The sequence below is a fragment of the Chelmon rostratus genome, chromosome 13 (genome assembly GCF_017976325.1).
Source record: "Chelmon rostratus isolate fCheRos1 chromosome 13, fCheRos1.pri, whole genome shotgun sequence".
NCBI classification, from domain to species: domain Eukaryota; kingdom Metazoa; phylum Chordata; class Actinopteri; order Chaetodontiformes; family Chaetodontidae; genus Chelmon; species Chelmon rostratus.
This window is the reverse complement of record NC_055670.1, coordinates 16,187,647-16,207,974: the sequence shown is the minus strand read 5'-3', so window position 1 is coordinate 16,207,974 and position 20,328 is coordinate 16,187,647. Positions and strand designations below refer to the sequence as shown.

At 41.0% G+C, this 20,328-nt stretch overlaps 1 protein-coding gene across 2 annotated transcripts in view; it reads right to left on the bottom strand.

Annotated features, from left to right (window-relative positions):
* Positions 1–20,328, bottom strand: part of LOC121616014 (receptor tyrosine-protein kinase erbB-4-like) — a 306,370-nt gene that overhangs the window by 88,134 nt on the left and 197,908 nt on the right. For both annotated transcript variants that reach the window (XM_041950597.1, XM_041950598.1), the window contains exons 6-12: positions 16,216–16,334; positions 14,583–14,724; positions 12,044–12,157; positions 11,346–11,472; positions 10,490–10,563; positions 4,380–4,470; positions 532–731 (exon numbers count right to left, since the gene is read on the bottom strand). In XM_041950597.1, coding sequence (XP_041806531.1) covers positions 532–731; positions 4,380–4,470; positions 10,490–10,563; positions 11,346–11,472; positions 12,044–12,157; positions 14,583–14,724; positions 16,216–16,334 — 867 coding nt within the window. The remainder of the gene's footprint in view (positions 1–531; positions 732–4,379; positions 4,471–10,489; positions 10,564–11,345; positions 11,473–12,043; positions 12,158–14,582; positions 14,725–16,215; positions 16,335–20,328) is intronic.

Genomic DNA, 20,328 nt, shown 5'->3' with positions numbered 1-20,328 from the left:
GTCAACAACACTTAACAGAGAAGGGTTTGGACACTGTTTAAGGTTCAAAGAGGCAAAGCGGGGGTAGCGTTAAATTATATTCGTGAGCAGCACACATTTCAGCCAGAGCTGGATTTAAAACAAGCTGGGCTCGTAAACAGGGAAGGGCAATAAAATCTGCTTTTTGTGTGGGTTTGGGTGAGCTTTTCCAAATGTAGTTATTGAGATCGATAATGCATTTTTTATTTACATCTGTTTCACTGTTGCAGCTTTGGTTAAACATGTAATGATGCATGGCCACTTTGCATTATCAACTTCGAGCTTAGAGCTTCACTCTAACATGAAGTTAAATATGCAAACTACTATTTGAGGTTAACTACAGTTGCTTTGCACATAGTATGGGGGATGTGCATGTGTTTTTCTGTCCAAAATGGTGAAACAGGGATTTTTTCAGTGTAATGCTATGTGACCCTGATGTTACAGCACAGCAGGTTAAACTATTTATATACCTGAGATTTTAGTTGATGATGTTTGTGGTTTGTGGCTACTTACAGCACTGCTGCGGGCTCTGGTTGTTGCGGATCAGAGCCTTCTGGTTGCCATCGCGGAACAGTCTGGTCCAGTTCACGGTGCTGTAGTAGCAAAGCTGGCTGTTCTCCGCGATGTGGACATTCCCAGCGCTGATCTCTCTGAGGGACTGGAGCTGCAATGATGAGATGCCCTGCTGCTTCAACACCAGCAGGGAAATCCCACTGAGAGGGAAGAATGGGTGGAGGTGAGGGGAAGAGAGGAAGGGACCGAAGATGAGAGGAGCAGGAGGAGAGGGCGAGGTGCAGCAGGGAGAGGAGAGAGGCGGAGAAGCTGGATTCATTTCACAGGTTTTGATGCCTGAGTCTGGAAAAATCACATCTTTTTTTCTCTGTCATGTTATCATGTGAATTATTTATGAACATTGTAAGACTTCATCTCTTATAAATTACTTTACCTCCTACAAATAATGATCATATGCAAACTACCTATCTAAGCGTAATATAATGCTGCCTAAATTCATTATTCTAAAACTGACACCATGTCGCTACGGTTACAATTCCACTGAATTTAAAACACTGATGCAGAATAGGTGTATGTAAATGTACCGTAACTCATATAGGTCAGGATCGGTACAACACACTACCATGGCAGCAGAGATACTGCACATGGAGCTTGCTTGTCTATGTTGCTGAGTAGTTTGCACTTGAGAAGTATAAGCGGCACGAGATGGGTCAGACGGTGCACTTAAATTACACTTCTTTGACTGCATTTGCATAATAAACAAACATGTATGGAAAGCGGAGTGCAACCGATCTCTCTCCACTTATAGTCCGTACAGTGATTCACAAGAGGAATGCATCCCTCACATCAGTTCGCCTGAAACCTGTCGCATATTTTCACTCTACGTTTAAAGTCAGATTGAAATCACTTGTACTGCTGATCCTGTAACTGAGACCCGGAAGCCTCTGTGCTGCAGAGATTTGGAAGGAAATGTGATGGATTCAGTGCAAAAATCCAAGTGGGACATTCAGCAGGGCGTGAAACTAACACCAGCAACTAAAGTAGATGGTGCTACCAATTATCTCCACCATGGTCTTGTTTGTTTGCAAAAATTACACCACAGTATCATCATTTCACGATGATGATTGCTAAACTTCAGTTAATACCCTCTGTCTGCTTAACTCTTATTTTTTTTTTCACATTTTGCTTTATGCTCCTGCAGCAACATAACTCTTCTTCTTTTACCATTCCACCCTCAAGCCTCTCTTTATTTCTTTTATTCCTCAAAGCTTTCTCCCATCCTTCCCCATATGCCCCACTTGCACAGTTTAAAAATGACAGGAGGCCAGTGGGATGTCAAAGCCATCAGATAGACAGGGAGTATGCAGGATCAAGCGCGGGATAAGGGTTGATGGCAGGCTGTAATTTGTACTGCAGCCTGCTGTTTCCATCTGCAGGTGGACGACACGCAAGTGCACGTGCACATAGCCTCAAGCGCACACACTGCGTCCCACGGTCCACTCCCTGCCATCAGCCATGCACACGCTCACTTTGATTCCAACCAAATGTCACAGCAAATTTTTAAAGGACATTCGAATAAACATTCAATGAGAAATAATCGTGTTCTATCCGCTGGGTTAAAACAGCCAAGCTGGCTTCTTAAATGTCAAAACAAAACCATCACAAGGTGTTCTGAGAACCAACCGATGTAAGACACATTTCTTTGATGGCAGAAATGAAAAACAAAAAAAAAATGCACTTGACATTTAGCAACATTCAATTGCACCAATCAGTTTTAATTTGAACTAAAATTATGTAAATATATAGTATAACCCAGTCATTTAGCTGGGGACACTCCTGTACATATGGTAGCATGTTTTATTCTACTTCTTGAAGTAAATAAAACTGCAAACAATTAATGAAAGATGTAGAACTACACTTGATATGTTTAAGAATGGACTTCAAAATTAATAACTTTAGTTGCTTTGCTTGTTCATACCTTGGTTGTTTTACACTTATATTGAAGTTTTCAGTCAATTTCAGTTAAAAACTTGTGTAAACTTGAACAGTGTGTTTATATTAAAGGGATCCTGTGGAGTTTTACACCCGTAGAACCGCTATGGAGCAATTTTTCTATTATTGGGCCCTTGTTTGAGGATACTCATTTGTGTGCACATTGGTAAAGTGATGAACAGTTCAGCTGATGGTTTCACACTATGCCAGTGAACAACATGCTGCAGTAATGTTCCAATACACACAGAATGTGTCAACAAAGGCAAAGAAGAAGAAGAATTAAAGCAAACCTGGATGTAAACAACGCAGGTTCAAACCCTTAGGAAGAACTTTGCAAATGTTTTCAGAAGAAGGAAATGCATGCCTACCTATAGTATGTTTTGATGTGTGATACTAAATGTAAACAGTGTTTGTTTAGAAAGGAAAATCCACAGGGAACCTTTAACTGTGTAAAAAACCTGATTCAGAGCTGTTGGGACGCTGTGTAAAACATCAATAAAACAGAATGAGTGATAATTTGCTAATCCTGTTTGACATACACTCAATTGAAAACAGTACAAAGACAATATATTTGATGTTTTACCTCATCAGCTTCATTGATTTTTTGTAAATTTCTGCTTATTCTGAATTTGATGCAGCAACACGTTTCAAACAAATTGGGAGAGGAGCAACAAAAAACTGGGAAAGATGTGGAACGCTCTGAAAACACCTGTTTGGAACATTCACAGGTAAACAGGTTCATTGGTAACTAAGACATGTATTACAAAGTGTGATTAATGGGTTAGCGAGGTATTTTGAGCCTAAAGCCAGACTTTTCAATATCACAAAAGTGGCTCTCTTTTAACCTGGCTAGATCGCCATGGTAACTTCTGCTGCCCACCTAACCTGCTCTGGAGGTGGCTATGTTTAGGGTTCCAGATTTAAATGGGTTATACAAAGGGCCAGCCTTTCTCTAATTACTTTCCTGGTAATATTCTCCATGAGCAATACAGATTCTCAGCTGGAGGACCACATTATATAATGCAAACTTGTTGAGCAGCACGTTAGTAATGTCACTGAGCAAAGTCGTGTACTTACAGCAGTGCTAACTGTATGCATTGCAGTGTGTTTCTTTGCCACAGAAAAATACATGCATTCAGCTGGTGATGCAGAAAATCTTTTTTTAACCTGTTTGATTCAGGAAATTATTCACACTTAAAATTGTTGTTATTTGTCACAAGAATTTAACATATTTTTTCATAGTTCTCCATTATAACGAGGTGTTCCTCTTTACTGAAGCAGCCCATTTTGTGAGGAAGAAGAGTTAAATGTGTAACCAAACGTCCCTTCTTATTTGAATCCCTGAAAGACTCGTTCATAAAGCAAGGCTGGAGTGAGGTTCACCACTTTGTGAAACACGACTGTATAAAGGATGTTACTGCATGGGCTCCGGAACATTCTGTAAAACTGCTGTCAGTAAAATCAGCTCATTTGAAAATGATTGTATTCTGTTTTTTTTTTTTTTTTTTTTTTTTTTTTTTTTTACATTTTAAACAGCATCTCGACTTCTTTGAAATTGGAGCTATAATTTTTTACTTTGATTATTTGGGAAGATTTGATTGATTTTGACAAATTCAATCACCATTTACTCTTTTTCTAATTTCCTAAAGAGTTCTAGTCAGAGAAAACTGAGGTTTTGCTTCATTTTTGGCTGAGAAATAGAACTAATCCCATAAATGTATTTCCATCTTGCCTTTCTTTTCCGAGAACTGGGCTCTCTTTGAGGCAGCGTTGACACAGCTTTGACATAAATTACAACCATAGTCTGAAAAAAAACCTCCAATCACAGCAAAGCTATTATGTTCTCAGGTGTGTACCTGTACACTGCTCTTCCCCCAATCGTCACCAAGTTGGAGAAAACACTCAAGTCTGTCATGTTGTCAGGCCAAGACTGGATGTTCAGAAAGCCTAAATGGGGACACAGACAGACAGACAGACAGACACACACACACACACACACACACACACACACAAACACACACACACACACAGGTTATAATGAGTCACCAGTACTGACAGACTAGACCTGTCCATCACACCCTCTATTTCACACAGTGACAAGAATAAAATGAGCGGGGAGAGTTGGCATCTCACTGGAATTAGCAACATTCCTGGACCACAACAACCACACCACCTGAGTCTCATCCGAAAGCAGCCAAGCACTTCTAAGCCAGAGAAATGTTAAAGGCGCAGCAAGTCCTCAGAGGAGTCTGGTGCCAGCGATGACGAACGTAAAGTCTAATATATCAATATTTTTGCATTTCCTTTATCTGAGTCCCTACTGTTGAATCATTTACAAGATTAAATGAATAGCTGAGAGGATGGCTGTGGCTCATTTAGGATTTTCAATAATGGATTCAGAAGGATGAAATATTTAGCAGAGAAACGGCAGGGGGTACAATCCCCAAGCCAACACCAGAGGACAAACAAAACAGCTGGATGAGGCCCTGAGACCAAGGGAAAATGCACAAGAGGGTGGAGGAGGAAGAGATGAGGAGGGAGAAGGTGGGGGTCCAGGTAACCATGACAACAAAGAAAACACAAAACCTCCCAAATATATTTCTAAACAGAAAACAGAGACTACAAGCTGCTGATGTATTGCCTTCCTTATAAAGGAAGAAAAGAAGAGGGTGGTGTTGGTGGATGACGAAGAAAAACCTTGTGGGTGTGATGTGCAGTGTGATGCATTCTCCAATCAATGAACAGTATTGGACTCCATTATATTAAATTGTGTGTTTTCTTCCCGCAGGATGCATAACTTTGTTTATCCAGAAACGGAGGGGTGGTGGAGGAGAAGAAGGCAGCTCTTGGCTTGTTGACAAGAGAGCAATAACCTTCAACAGCACCTTGATCAGTTCGTGGACATTGTTTTGTTTGTTGTGTCAATCACCGCTGGGCAGCAGAGGGGGGTCTGGGCGGATGCTTATTAAGAGTGTTTGATGAGGAAATGAGAAAAAAAAAAGAAAAAGAAGTCAGGTGATAGCGAGGAATCACACACCAGGGCTCATGCAAATGGACACTAGTGGATTTTGATACACATCGTCAAACTGGAGCCTTTCTTCTTATTCACGAGCACAATGGACAAAGACAAAGCAGAATGTATGATACAGTGCAGTTTATTCACATCCACACTTTTCCCAGAGAGGATAAAATATGGGTGTAATAACGGCTGCCATTATGATAGAATAGTAATGGGGATTAATTTTGTTCTAAAGTATAATGTGATATTTCGACAGAATTGGAAAATGCTTTGATGGAAAATTATTGTTTTTAAAAGTGAACAGCAGTTTTGGGGCTTGTCCATCTTGTTTGCTGCATCTCTGTCCCTGACCTCATGGTGTGCCGTTCAGGATGCCCGGGGGCCTCTCAGCCCGGACGCAGCAGTGCTGCAGGATCGTTAGCGTTGCACTTGTTGCCACTAATTGTCTTAATGACAAAACCTGCAGAGCTGAGGCACCTCACAGCTCCACCGTGGTGCTCTTTCAGGGGGTGGGGATGCTTCCTAATCAAGGTAACAAGCTACTACCTGCTGCACACTTGCTGTGCTAATGTGATACTGAGCTAACAGCGCACATATGCTATGTATGTTAGTGATACAATGTCATTGTCATAAAACTTTGACGACTTTGACAGCTAAAAAAAAAATCTAATTAAAAAAAAGGCTGTGACTGAATGCAAGGTGAGATACTAACACTTCTCACTCCACAACTGTCTAAATAAAAAACAGAGAGAAAGAAAGAAATGATGTGTTGAAAATAATTTCTGATGTGCTTTAATGTGGTGAAATTTGACATGGTGTGTCACGTCTCTGCCCTGTCTAAAATTTGCCCAATTAGTTTTTTTTTTTTTTTGATTTTCACATTTCATTGGAATTCATTTGTTTTTTCCTACCAAAGCTTTTGATTCAATTTAAGTATCTGATCTCTTACAGACTCTATTATTGTTGTTAATCAGTGAAAACAGCAGCAGGGCAATATCGTTCCTGCTGTCGGGCTTTGGACGGGTTTAGGGGCTCAGATGGACGGTGCTGATGATGAGGCGTCCACGATACTTGTTTGTGTTCAGCGGTAAAGCTTTTGCTTTGGAGTTAAAGAAAAGGACTAATGATATTCTATGTTTTTCTTAGTATAAACAAATCCCATGAAATCCCATGTTTCTTCATTACGATGGCATTGCAATTCATCTTTAGTCAAGCTCACACTGGTGAACCAAATCCATACTAATCCTCATCTGGAAAGAGTCCCAACGTGCACTCTTTAATGCTTTTTGAGTAACCTTTGATAAAAACTACAGTGCCCAGCCACTTTGGGAAATTCCTAAACCCCTTTTAAAAATCAAAATATATATTTGTGACCTTATACATCATGAGCGGGTTAGTGAGGCAGACAAAGTTGGGAAGTCGGACAGTATAGCATTGTTGGTTTTGGTCTTTTCATGGGATTTGGTGACAGCAAGAAAACATAGGCTAACAGCTACATAATCCTTAAAAAATAATTAAAATAAATACATTTTAAACGTTGAATAACCCTTCCACAGAAAACAAAAGGATGTGCTGTGGCATTGCAGAGTCATATAAGACATATATGTAATTTAGGGTAATACTAATACTAGTGGAATCTAAGGGGAATTTAGCGCTGTTAATAGGTGTGAATGGAAAAAAAAATGCATTTAGCCTCATATTAATCTGCCTTCTTCTCACCTCTGGCGATGAGTGGTTTTTGTGCAGAAAAAGCTAAGTGAAAAGATCGCCTATCAGTGGCCCGTGGTCTGCTGAGAGACACACTGGTGGCACATCAATGCACGACGCAAATTACAGCGTAGAGCCACTTAGAGAAGAAGGCCACGAGCTCACAAGCAAAGGTTAAGAGCGCTTAAATTGTGGCGATTACATTCCGGGTCACAACACCGAGAAACCCACTCGTGCTAAGCTGTGTGGGTCACCCACTCTGTGGATGGAACCGGATCTGGTGATACGTCTGTGGTGATGGTGAAAAAGAGAAAGGAAAGAAAGGAAGAAAGAAAGAAAAGAATTGGCGAGAGAGCAGGGTATGGTGGCGTGGAGGATGAGAGCTGTCCTCCTACACAGCTCATTTGAAAGCTGGAGCAATGCTACAGTAGATGTGACCTTGGGGTCAGAGAGGCAGGTTGGCTGCTTCTGGTCAAAGTCACGTTCCCTTGACGGCTCGGAGAGATGACAAGCTGAGCTGACACACATCACTGACTCGCCTACATTTTGTTTGGCCATTGGTTTGCCCCTTCTCTCGAACTGCTTCACTAACCAAAAGAAAAAAAAATAAAGCAAAAAAAAAAAAAAAAAAAAAGAAAAGAAAAAAGAAATGCAACAACAAACACCTTGGATTCATTTTATCTGGGGTAAATACATTACTGCACTTACCGGTTTCATTCTTCTGAAGTATTTGCTCAGGTATACAAAAAGTACTTGCAGTGCATTCAGAAACGAAAAGAAAGGGCAGATTTGTGTTGAAAGGCAGAATGAAAAATGAACATGCGCTTTGCAGCTCACAACGTGTGAAAACAGCAGCTAATTACGCAGTTAATGACTGAGATTGCTTAATTTTTAAGCTTAAAACCACTTTAACGTCATCTGGCTTGCACACCGAGCCATTCTGAGGTGCAGTCGATGCTTTCTTAGCCTTAAATGGTGATATAGATTTGCTATTTTTGTCCTCTTGTTTAATTGTGATTTCTGATTGGATTCTTCCCTCTCTCCCTGCCTCTCTCCTCTCTTTCCTTTTTTCCTCTTCAAAATCCTTTAAGTCGTGCTTGTGGTAAAAGGATCAATCCGCCGTCAACCAATGGAGCGAAGCGCATGAACAAATTCTGGTCGGTGTTGATACAGCAGTTATCAGTTGGCTCACTCTGATACTCACTACTCTGTTTGCTCTTGAACTACAACAAACCAAGTGGCTTTCATTACTGGCCGGCTTGCTTTGAATCACTTTCGACCACGCAGGAGGACATGGAGCGGTGTCACTGAGCATGTAGGAAAACACAACACAGACAGCAATCAGCTGCTACGATTATATTTGTTCAGGCACTTCATTTTGTGCATTTGCTGCCTCATTTAAAGAATAATTATTATCAAGTATATTAACCAGTGTTGGGTAACGTTACTTAAAAAGTTACTTGTTACGATACCTGCTGAGAAAACACAGCAGAGAACTTTTGTGTTGACAAAAATGAAAACCCCTTTGTGATTCCTGGCCCATGTTGGTTATATTGTCCAGAGGGAGCGCAGCCGCCTGTATTGGCTGTAATGTATTGACTCTTCAGTCATTGCATAGCCTAGTTTACGGCCCATCATCTGTAACTGTAACAGGAATAACAGATGCAGTATCCCCTTCACAGCTCTTTATTGACCATTATGATTGATTGCAAACAAACATAAAATCAAGAGGGTCCCGGGGCTCAATGCATGTAGCCTAACAGCTTCATACAACATGTCATTTTTTAGTTTTTTGCAATTGAACTGCAGTGAATAAAGTTCAATTATTTGAAGTTTAAGAAAGTAAACAGAAACTGAGGCTACGTGAGTGTCATGGGTGCCGCGAGTTTCCGTTTAACTGCGATGCTCGGGTCTTTCACCCACAGATTCTAAATAACGTGAATACTCCCACGACGTAAACGCTGTCCTCTCCGCCATTTTGCCAGCTGAGCTACACGTGTGCATCCACGAGTAAGCAGAAACGGCCAACATACGAGACAGAAACGGCTCGGATTGAGTTTCAGACCTTGGGAATGGGGAAATGTTGCAGAGCAAGGTTGCTGCTGGTCTTCACTTCTACAAAGCACTGTTTAAGGGTCAAGTTTGAGGGTATAATCGCAGTAGGCTTGGTTAAATTGAGGATAAGTGCTGGAGTTAGGCCTTTAGTTGTGATGGTTAAGATTAGGGAAAAGGGCTAAGGGATGCATTATGTTGATAAGGGTAGAAGAAGTGTGTTTGTGTTCTTGAATGACATGAAACTGATTTTTCACATGTGAGTGTTCAGAATTTCTGGCCCAGTAGGTGTTCACTGGACCCAAATGCCAAGAGGGAGGAGAGGAAAGGGATTATTTGCCTTTATAAATAGAGGAAAGACTCTTAGTTTCAATATGGAGAGATTTCCTTTTTTTGTGGCAAAAAAAGGAAAAGGGAAATATGGTTATTGTTTAAAAAATGTAACAAACCTGATTTTTTTTACCTGAATTAGTAAATTAGTAAATTTACAAGTTCCGCTACTCAAAAAAGTAATCTGAGTACTCTAAAAAATGATAAATGACACTGATATGACACACCGAGATTTCAGTGTGTATTCCTGATATGCTTTTCACAACCAAAGTAAGATAAATGTTAACACAGTCCTCAGTATTTTTTTCCGCTTCATAAGTGAAAAAAATGTGACCAACAGTATTTCAGCAGTAATATTTTCCCATTTCATGAGGGAGTGTCACATAGGAGATACAAGGTTTCTTTGCGATGGCATTGTCAACTGTCTGGGCCGGAGAGATGACAGCGTACATGCGGCTCAGAAGTGATGGTGGCAGAGGGGAGCTGGAGGATTAACGATGCGCACCACATGTTCTGGATCTTTTCTTCATGGTGCGTGAAGGGAGAGCTGGGACTGTGGGACTCGGGGCTAGGGACTCCCCGAGGGAGAAGCAGCAGAGACACAGAGGAGATTGAAAGACTCATCTGATATTCATCTTATGCTGCAATGTCTGTCCTCGGTGTGGACGGTCTCAGGGGTGGAGGGTGAGGTAGACTTGAGCAAACACTCACACACACACACAGACAGCCACAGAAGCACCACATATATGAACACTCTGTACGGCATGAAAGTGCACCAGGAGGGAAGGTCATTTTATTTATTTATTTGTTTGTTCATGCACGTGCAGAGACGCATGCTGTACGAGTGATATCGCTCACCTGTGATCTCGCGCACGGTGCGGAATACATTGAGTTTTTCTGGGTCCAACGCTTCGATGTTGTGGTAGACGTCCCTGTGAATGACCATGAGAGATCAGAACGGCACAAACAAACAGAAAGATCGTGGCATACGCATTTCACACTGCATCGACTTATTTATACTGCTCCTCATGCATCTTGCTTGTTGGTTATGATTACTTGTAGCTCCTCTGTCTCTCTGCTGCCTCTCCCTCCATACATAATATATAAGTGTTTATTTTGTCTCCTATAGTCACCCTCTCCACTCTGCAAATTGCTTTTACACTCCTTAGAGTAATTTATGAGTATGTACATTTATCAGTCATCGTCTTACTCTCAAGGCGTTTCCAGCGTGCGCACATCAGCCTCACTGGTAATATATATATAATAATACATAATTCATTCAAACAATTAACACCATGCTTACACTTTTTATTCCGGCTTTTAGGTGACACTCTTATCTAAAGCAATTCACATTAAAAGTGGAATATGTGGGAAAAAACACATCTCACTATCAATATTTGCAATGTGTTCGGGCCAAAAGGTTTTCATGCCGAATGCATCTTCTGAGGTGCAGACTGAGCTGAGTGAAAAAAGAATATTGGTAGAAGTATTATTTCTAATATATTTTTAGCAATTCACATATATCTGAACCATTATTCAAGTTCAATTTATAGTTTATCAGATTCATTAACATATTTAATATTAATACTGTCAATCCAGGACTTCCTTCATTAAAAGCTACAGTCTTCAAACAGGATGAACAAACATGATGACAGCTCCACTATTCCACCACGTCTTTAATGGCTCTGATAAGTCAAATCCTCCAAACTCTCACCCTTTGATCCCTGTGATGAGGAACACCAGGTTGCCGTTGATTTTGGTGCAGTTGACGAACTTGTCGATGTTGCTGGAGTCCACCGTCTGAGCTGACTGTAGGCTGGCTGTACCAATGCCATCACACGCTGGAGCACACAGCAAGACAGCAAAATGCACAAGTTTGATTTTATGCCTTTGTAACACCACAATGTTAAAATAATGCAAATTTAAAGGCGTGTGCAGTATTTTAAAATATCAGTATCATTTTCAATGAACAATAAAGTTTTTGTATTAATTCTCTCAGAACAGACGTGGCCATGGATGATGCAGCTAGTCTCTGTCTCATGTCAGTGCCATTTGTAGTAGTTCTTAAGAATAAAATGACATTTTCCACTACATCTGGACTACAGGTTTTGCACTCAGCGTGCTATTGCTCAAAACTTCAATACATTTTAACATTTTAGTTCTGTTTTAGCTCTCGGCAGTGCTGTTTGTTTATTTTGCTTATGAACACATCTCAGAGTGAATGTGGTGATGATTTATTGTTGCTGAAATGCATCATAGCATAGCATCCTCTCAGCACGCCCCATATATTAACAGTGATGGATAATAACGATAATAATTTGCCTTAGCAACCAATCAATGGTTAAATGATTGTGAACTTCTAAATTACTGATAAGTGTAAGTACATTTTAAAAAAATCTGTTTGTGGTTTACCTTTCGGGCAGATGTCAGTACATGGAATGCACATCTTGATGCGGTTCTCCTCCACCTCCATCTTGTTACTGGGGCACGCTCTCACACAGGAGCTGTGGTCCACCACAAAGTTATCTGAAAAAAACAAAACAAAAAAACAAGTCACTGTAAATGTCAAGTACAGATGGCTGCTGCGTGTCGATCAGGAACATACAATAAGTGACACTTAGCAATCACATAAGAAAGTGTTGAAAGTTACTGTCATTCACTTTGACAGATGCTCTCCTGACTGCACATGCATTCAACAGCATTCAGGAGTTCTTAGCACTGCAATTTTTATTATATAACATATATAGCTGTTAGACCCTGTGAACTTTACAAACTACGAGACATATCATGAGCGAAATAAGTACTCAACGCCATGATTGAGTGTTTCCACCCTGGAACAGCAGTTGACCAATGACTGTCTCACAAATATGGAGCCTGACAGCCATGGTTTCATGAGTACGAGCCACCGTTTTTGTCAGCTGGTGAGGTTATTTTTCTCGTGTTTTCATCGTTAACTGTGTCAAAAAAGAAATTTGCTAGATAATGTTTGCCAGTATTAGCCTGCCAAGTTACGTGATGACTCGTGTAAGCTGACAGGACATTTTATATGGCTCGGGGCGAGTTGACGAAGAAAACTACAGCAAACGTTATGCATAGTGCATATGACATGAGGATAGTTTAATGAAATACTTTAAGAATTAACTACCGACCTCATTTAAAAATTCAAATGACAGTTGGTCACATAGGAAAAACTACCACAAAGCAAACAAAAAGGAGACACTCTATAGTTTGCATTGCCCTTTAAATAAGATTGGAATATGACTGTTTTTAAAGCAGCATTATTTTCATCACAACAAACACTTAAATAATTACATGATACTGCATTTATATCTGTGTAAAACTAACACTGCCTTCAGGCTCAAGTACCACTTCCCTCCCTGCTGGTTGGCCTTTTCACTGATGTTGGAAGCAGCGTGGGGTGTCCACAATTAGCTGTGTGCACGGTGAGCGGTTAGTGGTTAGCTGGGTAGTGGCCACAGAACAGTGGAAATATATGAAGCATAACAATGTCGCTCAGTAGATATGATGGTGATGCAGTCGCCCCCTGCTCTTTATCACCTGTGCTTGCTTTGCGAATAGCAGCTAGCCCATCCTCGGGACAGAGGCTGCTTCAAGGCAGAGGCTCATCAACATGAACAACTGCTGGGGTAAGACCTTGAGCGTGAGATGTGTGCAACAGAATGAATGAAGATTTGGCACAGAATCACATTTTCTGGTATTTCGCGATGTGGAAATGATGCAAAATAAAGACTAGCATGAGTAGTGGCTCTGGCTGGTGTTGTTATTCTCCCTTATCTGCATGTCATGGCCCATGTTGGTAAGTCTGTTAGGTCATTCCAGACCATGGCCACATGTGGACTGCCTCTTCAGCGCCGAGGGCCATGCACATACTCCAGTCATCCTTGACAACAAAATGCCACTGCAGTTTTTGTTGTTGCTTGTACTCGCCACGCTGATTTTATCATCCAGTGTAGAAGGTGCAGCTGAGCTTGTGGTGAATCAGTGCAGGAGAGAATAAAACCTGCATTTACTCAATTATCATGCAAAAGACATGTGGTCAGCCCTAAGCCCAACACCATGTGGTCGCCAGGGACGCACAGCTGTGAGTGTTGTTTTCTAGTCCGTTGTGTCCACTAGAATATACTCTACCTTTTCATTTCAGCGAATTACTTTGAGTCCACACTTGTTGTATGAAATGCGCTAAATACACTTGACTCTCCATATTGAAACTAAGAGTCTTTCCTCTATTTATAAAGGCAAATAATCCCTTTCCTCTCCTCCCTCTTGGCATTTGGGTCCAGTGAACACCTACTGGGCCAGAAATTCTGAACACTCACATGTGAAAAATCAGTTTCATGTCATTCAAGAACACAAACACACTTCTTCTACCCTTATCAACATAATGCATCCCTTAGCCCTTTTCCCTAATCTTAACCATCACAACTAAAGGCCTAACTCCAGCACTTATCCTCAATTTAACCAAGCCTACTGCGATTATACCCTCAAACTTGACCCTTAAACAGTGCTTTGTAGAAGTGAAGACCAGCAGCAACCTTGCTCTGCAACATTTCCCCATTCCCAAGGTCTGAAACTCATATTAGTCCCCACAAAAATAGACAAACAACAGCACACACACGGATCTCTATGTTTACAAAGTTATCTTCAGAATATAAGACTAGCTGTATTTCATTTATGTACAGGAATTCATGTAATCAGTGTAAGGTCATCATAAATATAGTCGTAAAGAGAAAGAGTGTGTGTGTATATAAATGGTAAATTGACTGCATTTATACAGATTATAGTGTTGGTATACAGTCTGGATTAAACCTTCTGGTTTAAACGGCCTTCTGATAAGCGGACGACCTGCTCTACCTCCTGAGCCACAGCCTGTGTGTGTGTGTGTGTGTGTGTTTGTGTGTGTGCACATGCGTGTCCAGGTGGTAAGACTTACGTGGACACTTCTTGACACAGAAGGCTCCATAGGTGTACTTCGCCCTGGGGTTGTGTTCCAGTTGGAAGGTGGTGGGGTTGTAGACAAATGGCTGGGGGCACTGGGTCACACATGCCCCACTGTCATTGAAGTTGGTGCAGGCCTGCGCGCACACACACACACACACACACCGAGGGCAGTGGTGGAACAAGTATTTAGATTCTTTACTTTACTTAAAGGGTCATTTCACAGTACAGTAACATGCATACAGCACAGGAGGCTTGTTGGATTTTAGTGACATGTGGCTTTAAACCTTCATAGCACACAGCGCTAGTACAAGACAGGACCCAAACATCAATTTCACCAAAGCAGGTCTGAAATGAGATTTTCCTCTTAAGTGCCCAGAGTTGACATTGCTGAATGGCATTGACAGAGAATCATCTGTATGCACCCAGTGAAATCACCACTGGGACAAAGTGTCATTTGCCTTTTCTGGAAGGTGCATAGAGATAAAATTTTCTTCAGTCAGATAAAAACGGTGTATTGGCACAGCAACACAATGAGCCATGAAGATCACATTTTTCAGAATGAGCAATAAAAATGCTGTAGTCTGATTTTCTTTTTTTTTCCTCCTCTACTGTCCCAGAAACACGCTAAACAATGATTTCCAAACCACCCCCCTGATAAAACTTATAACAGTCAATCAAGACTGTTGCTCTCTCAACGGGAGCAAAGTTCAAAATGGCTTTCTGATTTGTTCATTCTTGATTCTTCAAAAAAAGACGAAGAGTCGGTCAGCGAGGAAAACAGACAGTGGACGAGAGGCAGGAAGGGGAGAAATTAGCAATAATTACCTCCGTAAATGTTCTGAAAAATAAGGCCTTTTATCGTGAGACAACGAATACATTTGATACAATCAAGACTTCGCTCTCTCATTTGGGGGGCAGTTAAACAGAATGACTTCCTGATTTATCCATTCTTGACTATGATACGATAAGAACTCGCCCGACCAAAGTCAGACAGAGGAGCTCCACATTGATGGGTTCTGAATTACAAGCGCAGAAACATGCTTAACGTGCAGAGGGATGAAAATAAAACTGATAGAGCACATGGCGAAGAGCCAGGCTGGAGGAGGGGCTGGGAAGTATTTCATAATTGCGCTCATGTGGTGAAGAAATGGGAATTAAATGTCACTTAATGATATTTGCCATACAAGTGGCATTTTAATGCAAAAAAAGAAGGTATGGAATAAAGAAATGCTTTTGAAAGGAGAGGAAAGTTAAATGTCATGTCAATTAAAATGTGTCACATTGTAAAGTAGAGTGTGATCAGCGAGCACATTTGGCTTTTGTACGATATTAACATGTGATCAACTGGTTTAAACCTGTATTTTTTCATAGACTGTTGTAATATAAATGTATGTGTGTGTGCGCGCGTGTGTGTGTGTGCACATGCACACGTGTAGCTTATTGTTGTGGGGACTTAGTTAATCTGTTAGCACATTGTTACTGTTACGCGTGTAGTAGCTATGGTTACAGTAAGTCTCCAGGAAGTGAATGTAAGTCAATATAATGTCCTCTGAAGTGGTAAAAACAGGACTGTGTGTGTGTGTGTCTGTGTGTTTGTGTGTGTGTGTGTGTGTGTCTCCACTTACAAAGCAGTCTGTGTCCTTTGGTCCATAGCAGCCACCTGCACACTCACGATGGCAGCAGTCACTAACATAGGGACCAAAACAACGGCCGTCACACTGCTCTGCACACACTGTCTTAGTTACTGTGGGGTGACAGATGCAGAAAAGAGAAAGACAGAACGGAGTCATCATATGACAATTAAACCACCAAACACATCCAGAGTGAAATGTAACTGAAGACAAACTCACGTAGCTGGTGGCAACTCGAAATTGGTGAACACTATTTATGTAGACTTAAGAGCAAGAGGGAAAAGAAGGTAAGCACAGTGCAAATGTATCACTGCAAAACGGACAAGGATGCTGATTGAAGGACGGCATTAAAAGATAACTAATTTGCTCTTACAAGCTCCTTCTTACTCTGTAGTGAGCGTGATTAAATTTGTCACCTTCCGCTCTGGCAGTATATGTAATCAGTGTCGAGTCGATAAAGCTATTCAGCTGATTTGAACTGAAATTAAATGAATCCAGATCTAAAACGTCCGCGCACAACTGGATCCACTGCTGGGAGGCCAGTCCCAAGTCTGTCTAACACCTGCACTGAAATCACCTGGTATAAAAACGTATGTTTGTGCGCGTTTGCATGTGCACGCGCATCCCTGTGTGGCCAGTTCAGCTGGAGCTAAAGAATCCCTGCCGCCTACTAGCCGTCTTCAATCATGTCTTCGTCTCCCTGTGTGCTCCTCTGAGGGTCTCTGGCTGGATTTGACAGAAACACAGTGATTCCTATCTGACTCTGAGTGCGCTCCCGTCCCTCCACGGCGAACGTCTGTCCACCCTTTCCTCGCATGCCTGTCGTAATCACACGGGCCGCCGCATGCCTGCGCGCCTCGCTTTTTGACAGCCGTATGTAAATGCACACATGACGCTGACAGTTCACAGATAAAGACGGCTGGTGAAATAAGTGTGAGCAGTGGGATTTATACGATGGAGCAGGGAAAACCTTCGGTACGTAAATGCTATTGGGGATGGCCAAAGCAGTGAAAAATAGGAAAAGGCTGCAGCTGCTGCAGAGGATGTGCATTTCATAAGAGTTATTGGGAAACAAGGGGTTTATATTGTACTTGTACAAGATTAAATGGTGCTATGGCTTCTGCATCCACACCAGTGTTGGGCTTTACTCATTTCAGGAACTGCTTTGCTGCTTCTTATTTCAAATAATATTACATCATTACACCCCTACGGATCAGTAATTTGCAAAACTTGTTAGTTTGTACTTCCATCACAGCCCCAAAATCTCATCCTTCCTGACAAATCAGGATCCCCTTTCCTGAGAAAACCAACATGCACTGATGTGCACTTTTCTTGCTCCCTCGAGTGTATAAAATCAAGCAACGGGAAAAGTTCCTTCCACAGAGCAACAACTTTCTAGAATTTCTAATCAAAGCTGATTCGTGGGGAAAAACAACCAGTGACGAAGGAAAAGAAAACAGAATGTAGTTACTGGATCATTCTGCTGATAAAGCTTGAAGTTAATTAGATATCACTTCAGCCGAAACAGTAAGGTCTCTGTGACCACGTTAAGATGCACAACATTTGTTGTATTATTATATTCTAACTAAGACGAATAAAAATGAATGTTCCATTAACTTTCCTGTCTACATGCAAGCTCCAGTTAAAGTGGTGACAATGAAGACAGCCTCCCTCTTCCAATCATTCGACCTCCTTCTTGAAAAGGTCGGTGTTGCAACATTTACACGTAACCAGAAATGTGGGCTTTTCTGTTGTGCGTGCGTCTCTACCCCCGCCGAACGGCTGGCCGACATTAGTTGGTTTGTTTGCAACGCGCAGAGCTGACTGCAAGCAGGCAAGAGGCTGCGTGTTGCAACCTGCAGTGGAACATCATGGAGACACACATACTGAATGCATACTGTATTCATATCCACAGAATCCTCCTAAAACCCCAATAATATCAGCACATGTCATGATCGGAAAATGTCACATTCACAATAAGGTGGAATTTAGAATATCCAAATGGGATAAGTTGTTTACATGACAAATATGGAATACTGTCATATTTGAAATAGTGGAAATCAGTGCAAACGCAGTCCCTGTTAGTGTGCAACATCACAAACCCAGTGCTGGTGCGTGGATGTGCACGTTCTGTATTTTTGTTTGTGTGTACATCCACATTGTGTTTTCATGCATGCTGTGTTTGCCTTTGGGCATTGCGGTGACGAGATACTATCACAGTGATGGATACAAGCCGCAGACACCCCCGACAAACACACACACACAAACACACTTCACACTACGCCTAACGTACCATCAGCGGTATTCCATTAACGGTGCCTGGGCTAAAATGAAACAGCCTACTTTGCTCAAAAGACACTTTGTCAAACAAATGACCTTGTCAGGAGAGTGACGCAACGCTGTTGATCAATTTGGCTTTAAATTTCCACTTTAAGAAAAAAAAGGAACAAAAAAAAAAAAAAAAAAAAAAAAAAAGCTGGTAACAACAAATACAAAAGGAATCCATCTCATAAAATATGCCTGGAAGCTTCAGTCTGAACAGGCTGTGGACAATGACATTAGTCACAGGAACCACTGCCTCTCAGTTCCCATTTACATGAGCTAAAATGTGCTTTTTCACATCTGGCTTCCAACAGAACTCCATCAATAAAGATGGTATTTTTTTTTTTTTTTGCAGTGAAAACACTTTCTATACCTTTCTAAATTGTGTTAGAATCTGTGCACATTTCACCGGAGTGTAGGCGGTGTAAAGTAACCACTCGAGTGGATTTTGCCGGTTAAAGGCCTCTGTCCTTTTAGAAGTTTGTCAGAAGCCTTTTTTTTCCCATTCACATAAAAGCCTGATTTTGGTATAAGATGTCTGGTATATGAATGTCTGTAAAATATAGATGAAATGCATGCGCTGAAGTCAAAGTCGAAGGTTTCAGTTAAAAGTTGGCAGTTTCATGCTTGCAGTCTGCTCGATTTCATATCTCAGGGTGGTTTCCAACAAGTGTCAGATAGTGTGTACTGACTTCTCGCAGCATAATCCTTTTATTTAGTCTGTCCCAAACTGTGTGTTTAGCCAAAATATTGCTAAACATGCGAATATAGGAGGGAGCGCTGCACCCATACTTTAGTTTGGAATATAATGAAGAAACTGAAGAAGTGGATTTTGACACTTTTTTGTCATCACTGGCATCATTGCAGCGTATACAGATAAGCTGCTGAGTCACTGTAAAAGACTAAACCCCCTAAAAAGCTACAAAAGCAGATACTTTTCATGCTAACAAGATAGTTTAATAAGGGTGTTCATCAGGATGTTTGCTTCTGAAACAAATCCGATAGAAAGACGTGAGGGTACAAATGAAATCTGACTAATAGAAATCTTATGTCTTATCGATTCGCTGTGGGAAAAAAAAATGAAGAAAATGTCAATACGGCTTTACATCTGCTCCGAGTGGGATGTTTGTGACTACGAATCTGCCTTCTTGTTGTCCAGCTAAGATTGCAGATTCACTCAGTTATCTTTTAATCTCACTGTGTTTTAAGATCCAGTCGTCCTCAGAGCTTCCTTTCAATGCCAGCTTTCAATGCCAGGCAGTGAACTAAGACAGACACGAAGACAGAGACCTTCTTCAGTTTCTCTCTGGAATCTAAATTTTACTGATTTCCTTTGTTAAATTATACAATTACATCACAAGCAATCACTGTGGTGATGGTGACCTTTTCACCCTCTACACAAACAAATATTAAAAATGTATCAATTTTCAGCTAAATTAGTTTCTAACTACAACACACTACAAAACAAAGCAGCTGTATTATCTGTGATGAAATTGAATAAAATGCAAATTAGTATATGCATTGCTGCTTAAAATGCAACAACTTATACAAATATATACTTATACTTAAACTAATACAACTTATTATTACCTAATCTCCTCCCTCTCCTATCTCTCCTGCTTTTATAGTGAGTTTCATCTCACTGTTTAGCTGTCCAGTGTTTTGGATATACTACTCCAAAAATAAAGAGTTATTATGAGAGATAGACACAGAGACATTCACAGACTCTGAAGATGAATCAGGTATGTTTTAACAATTCAATGAAAAATGCAGATACATTCGCTT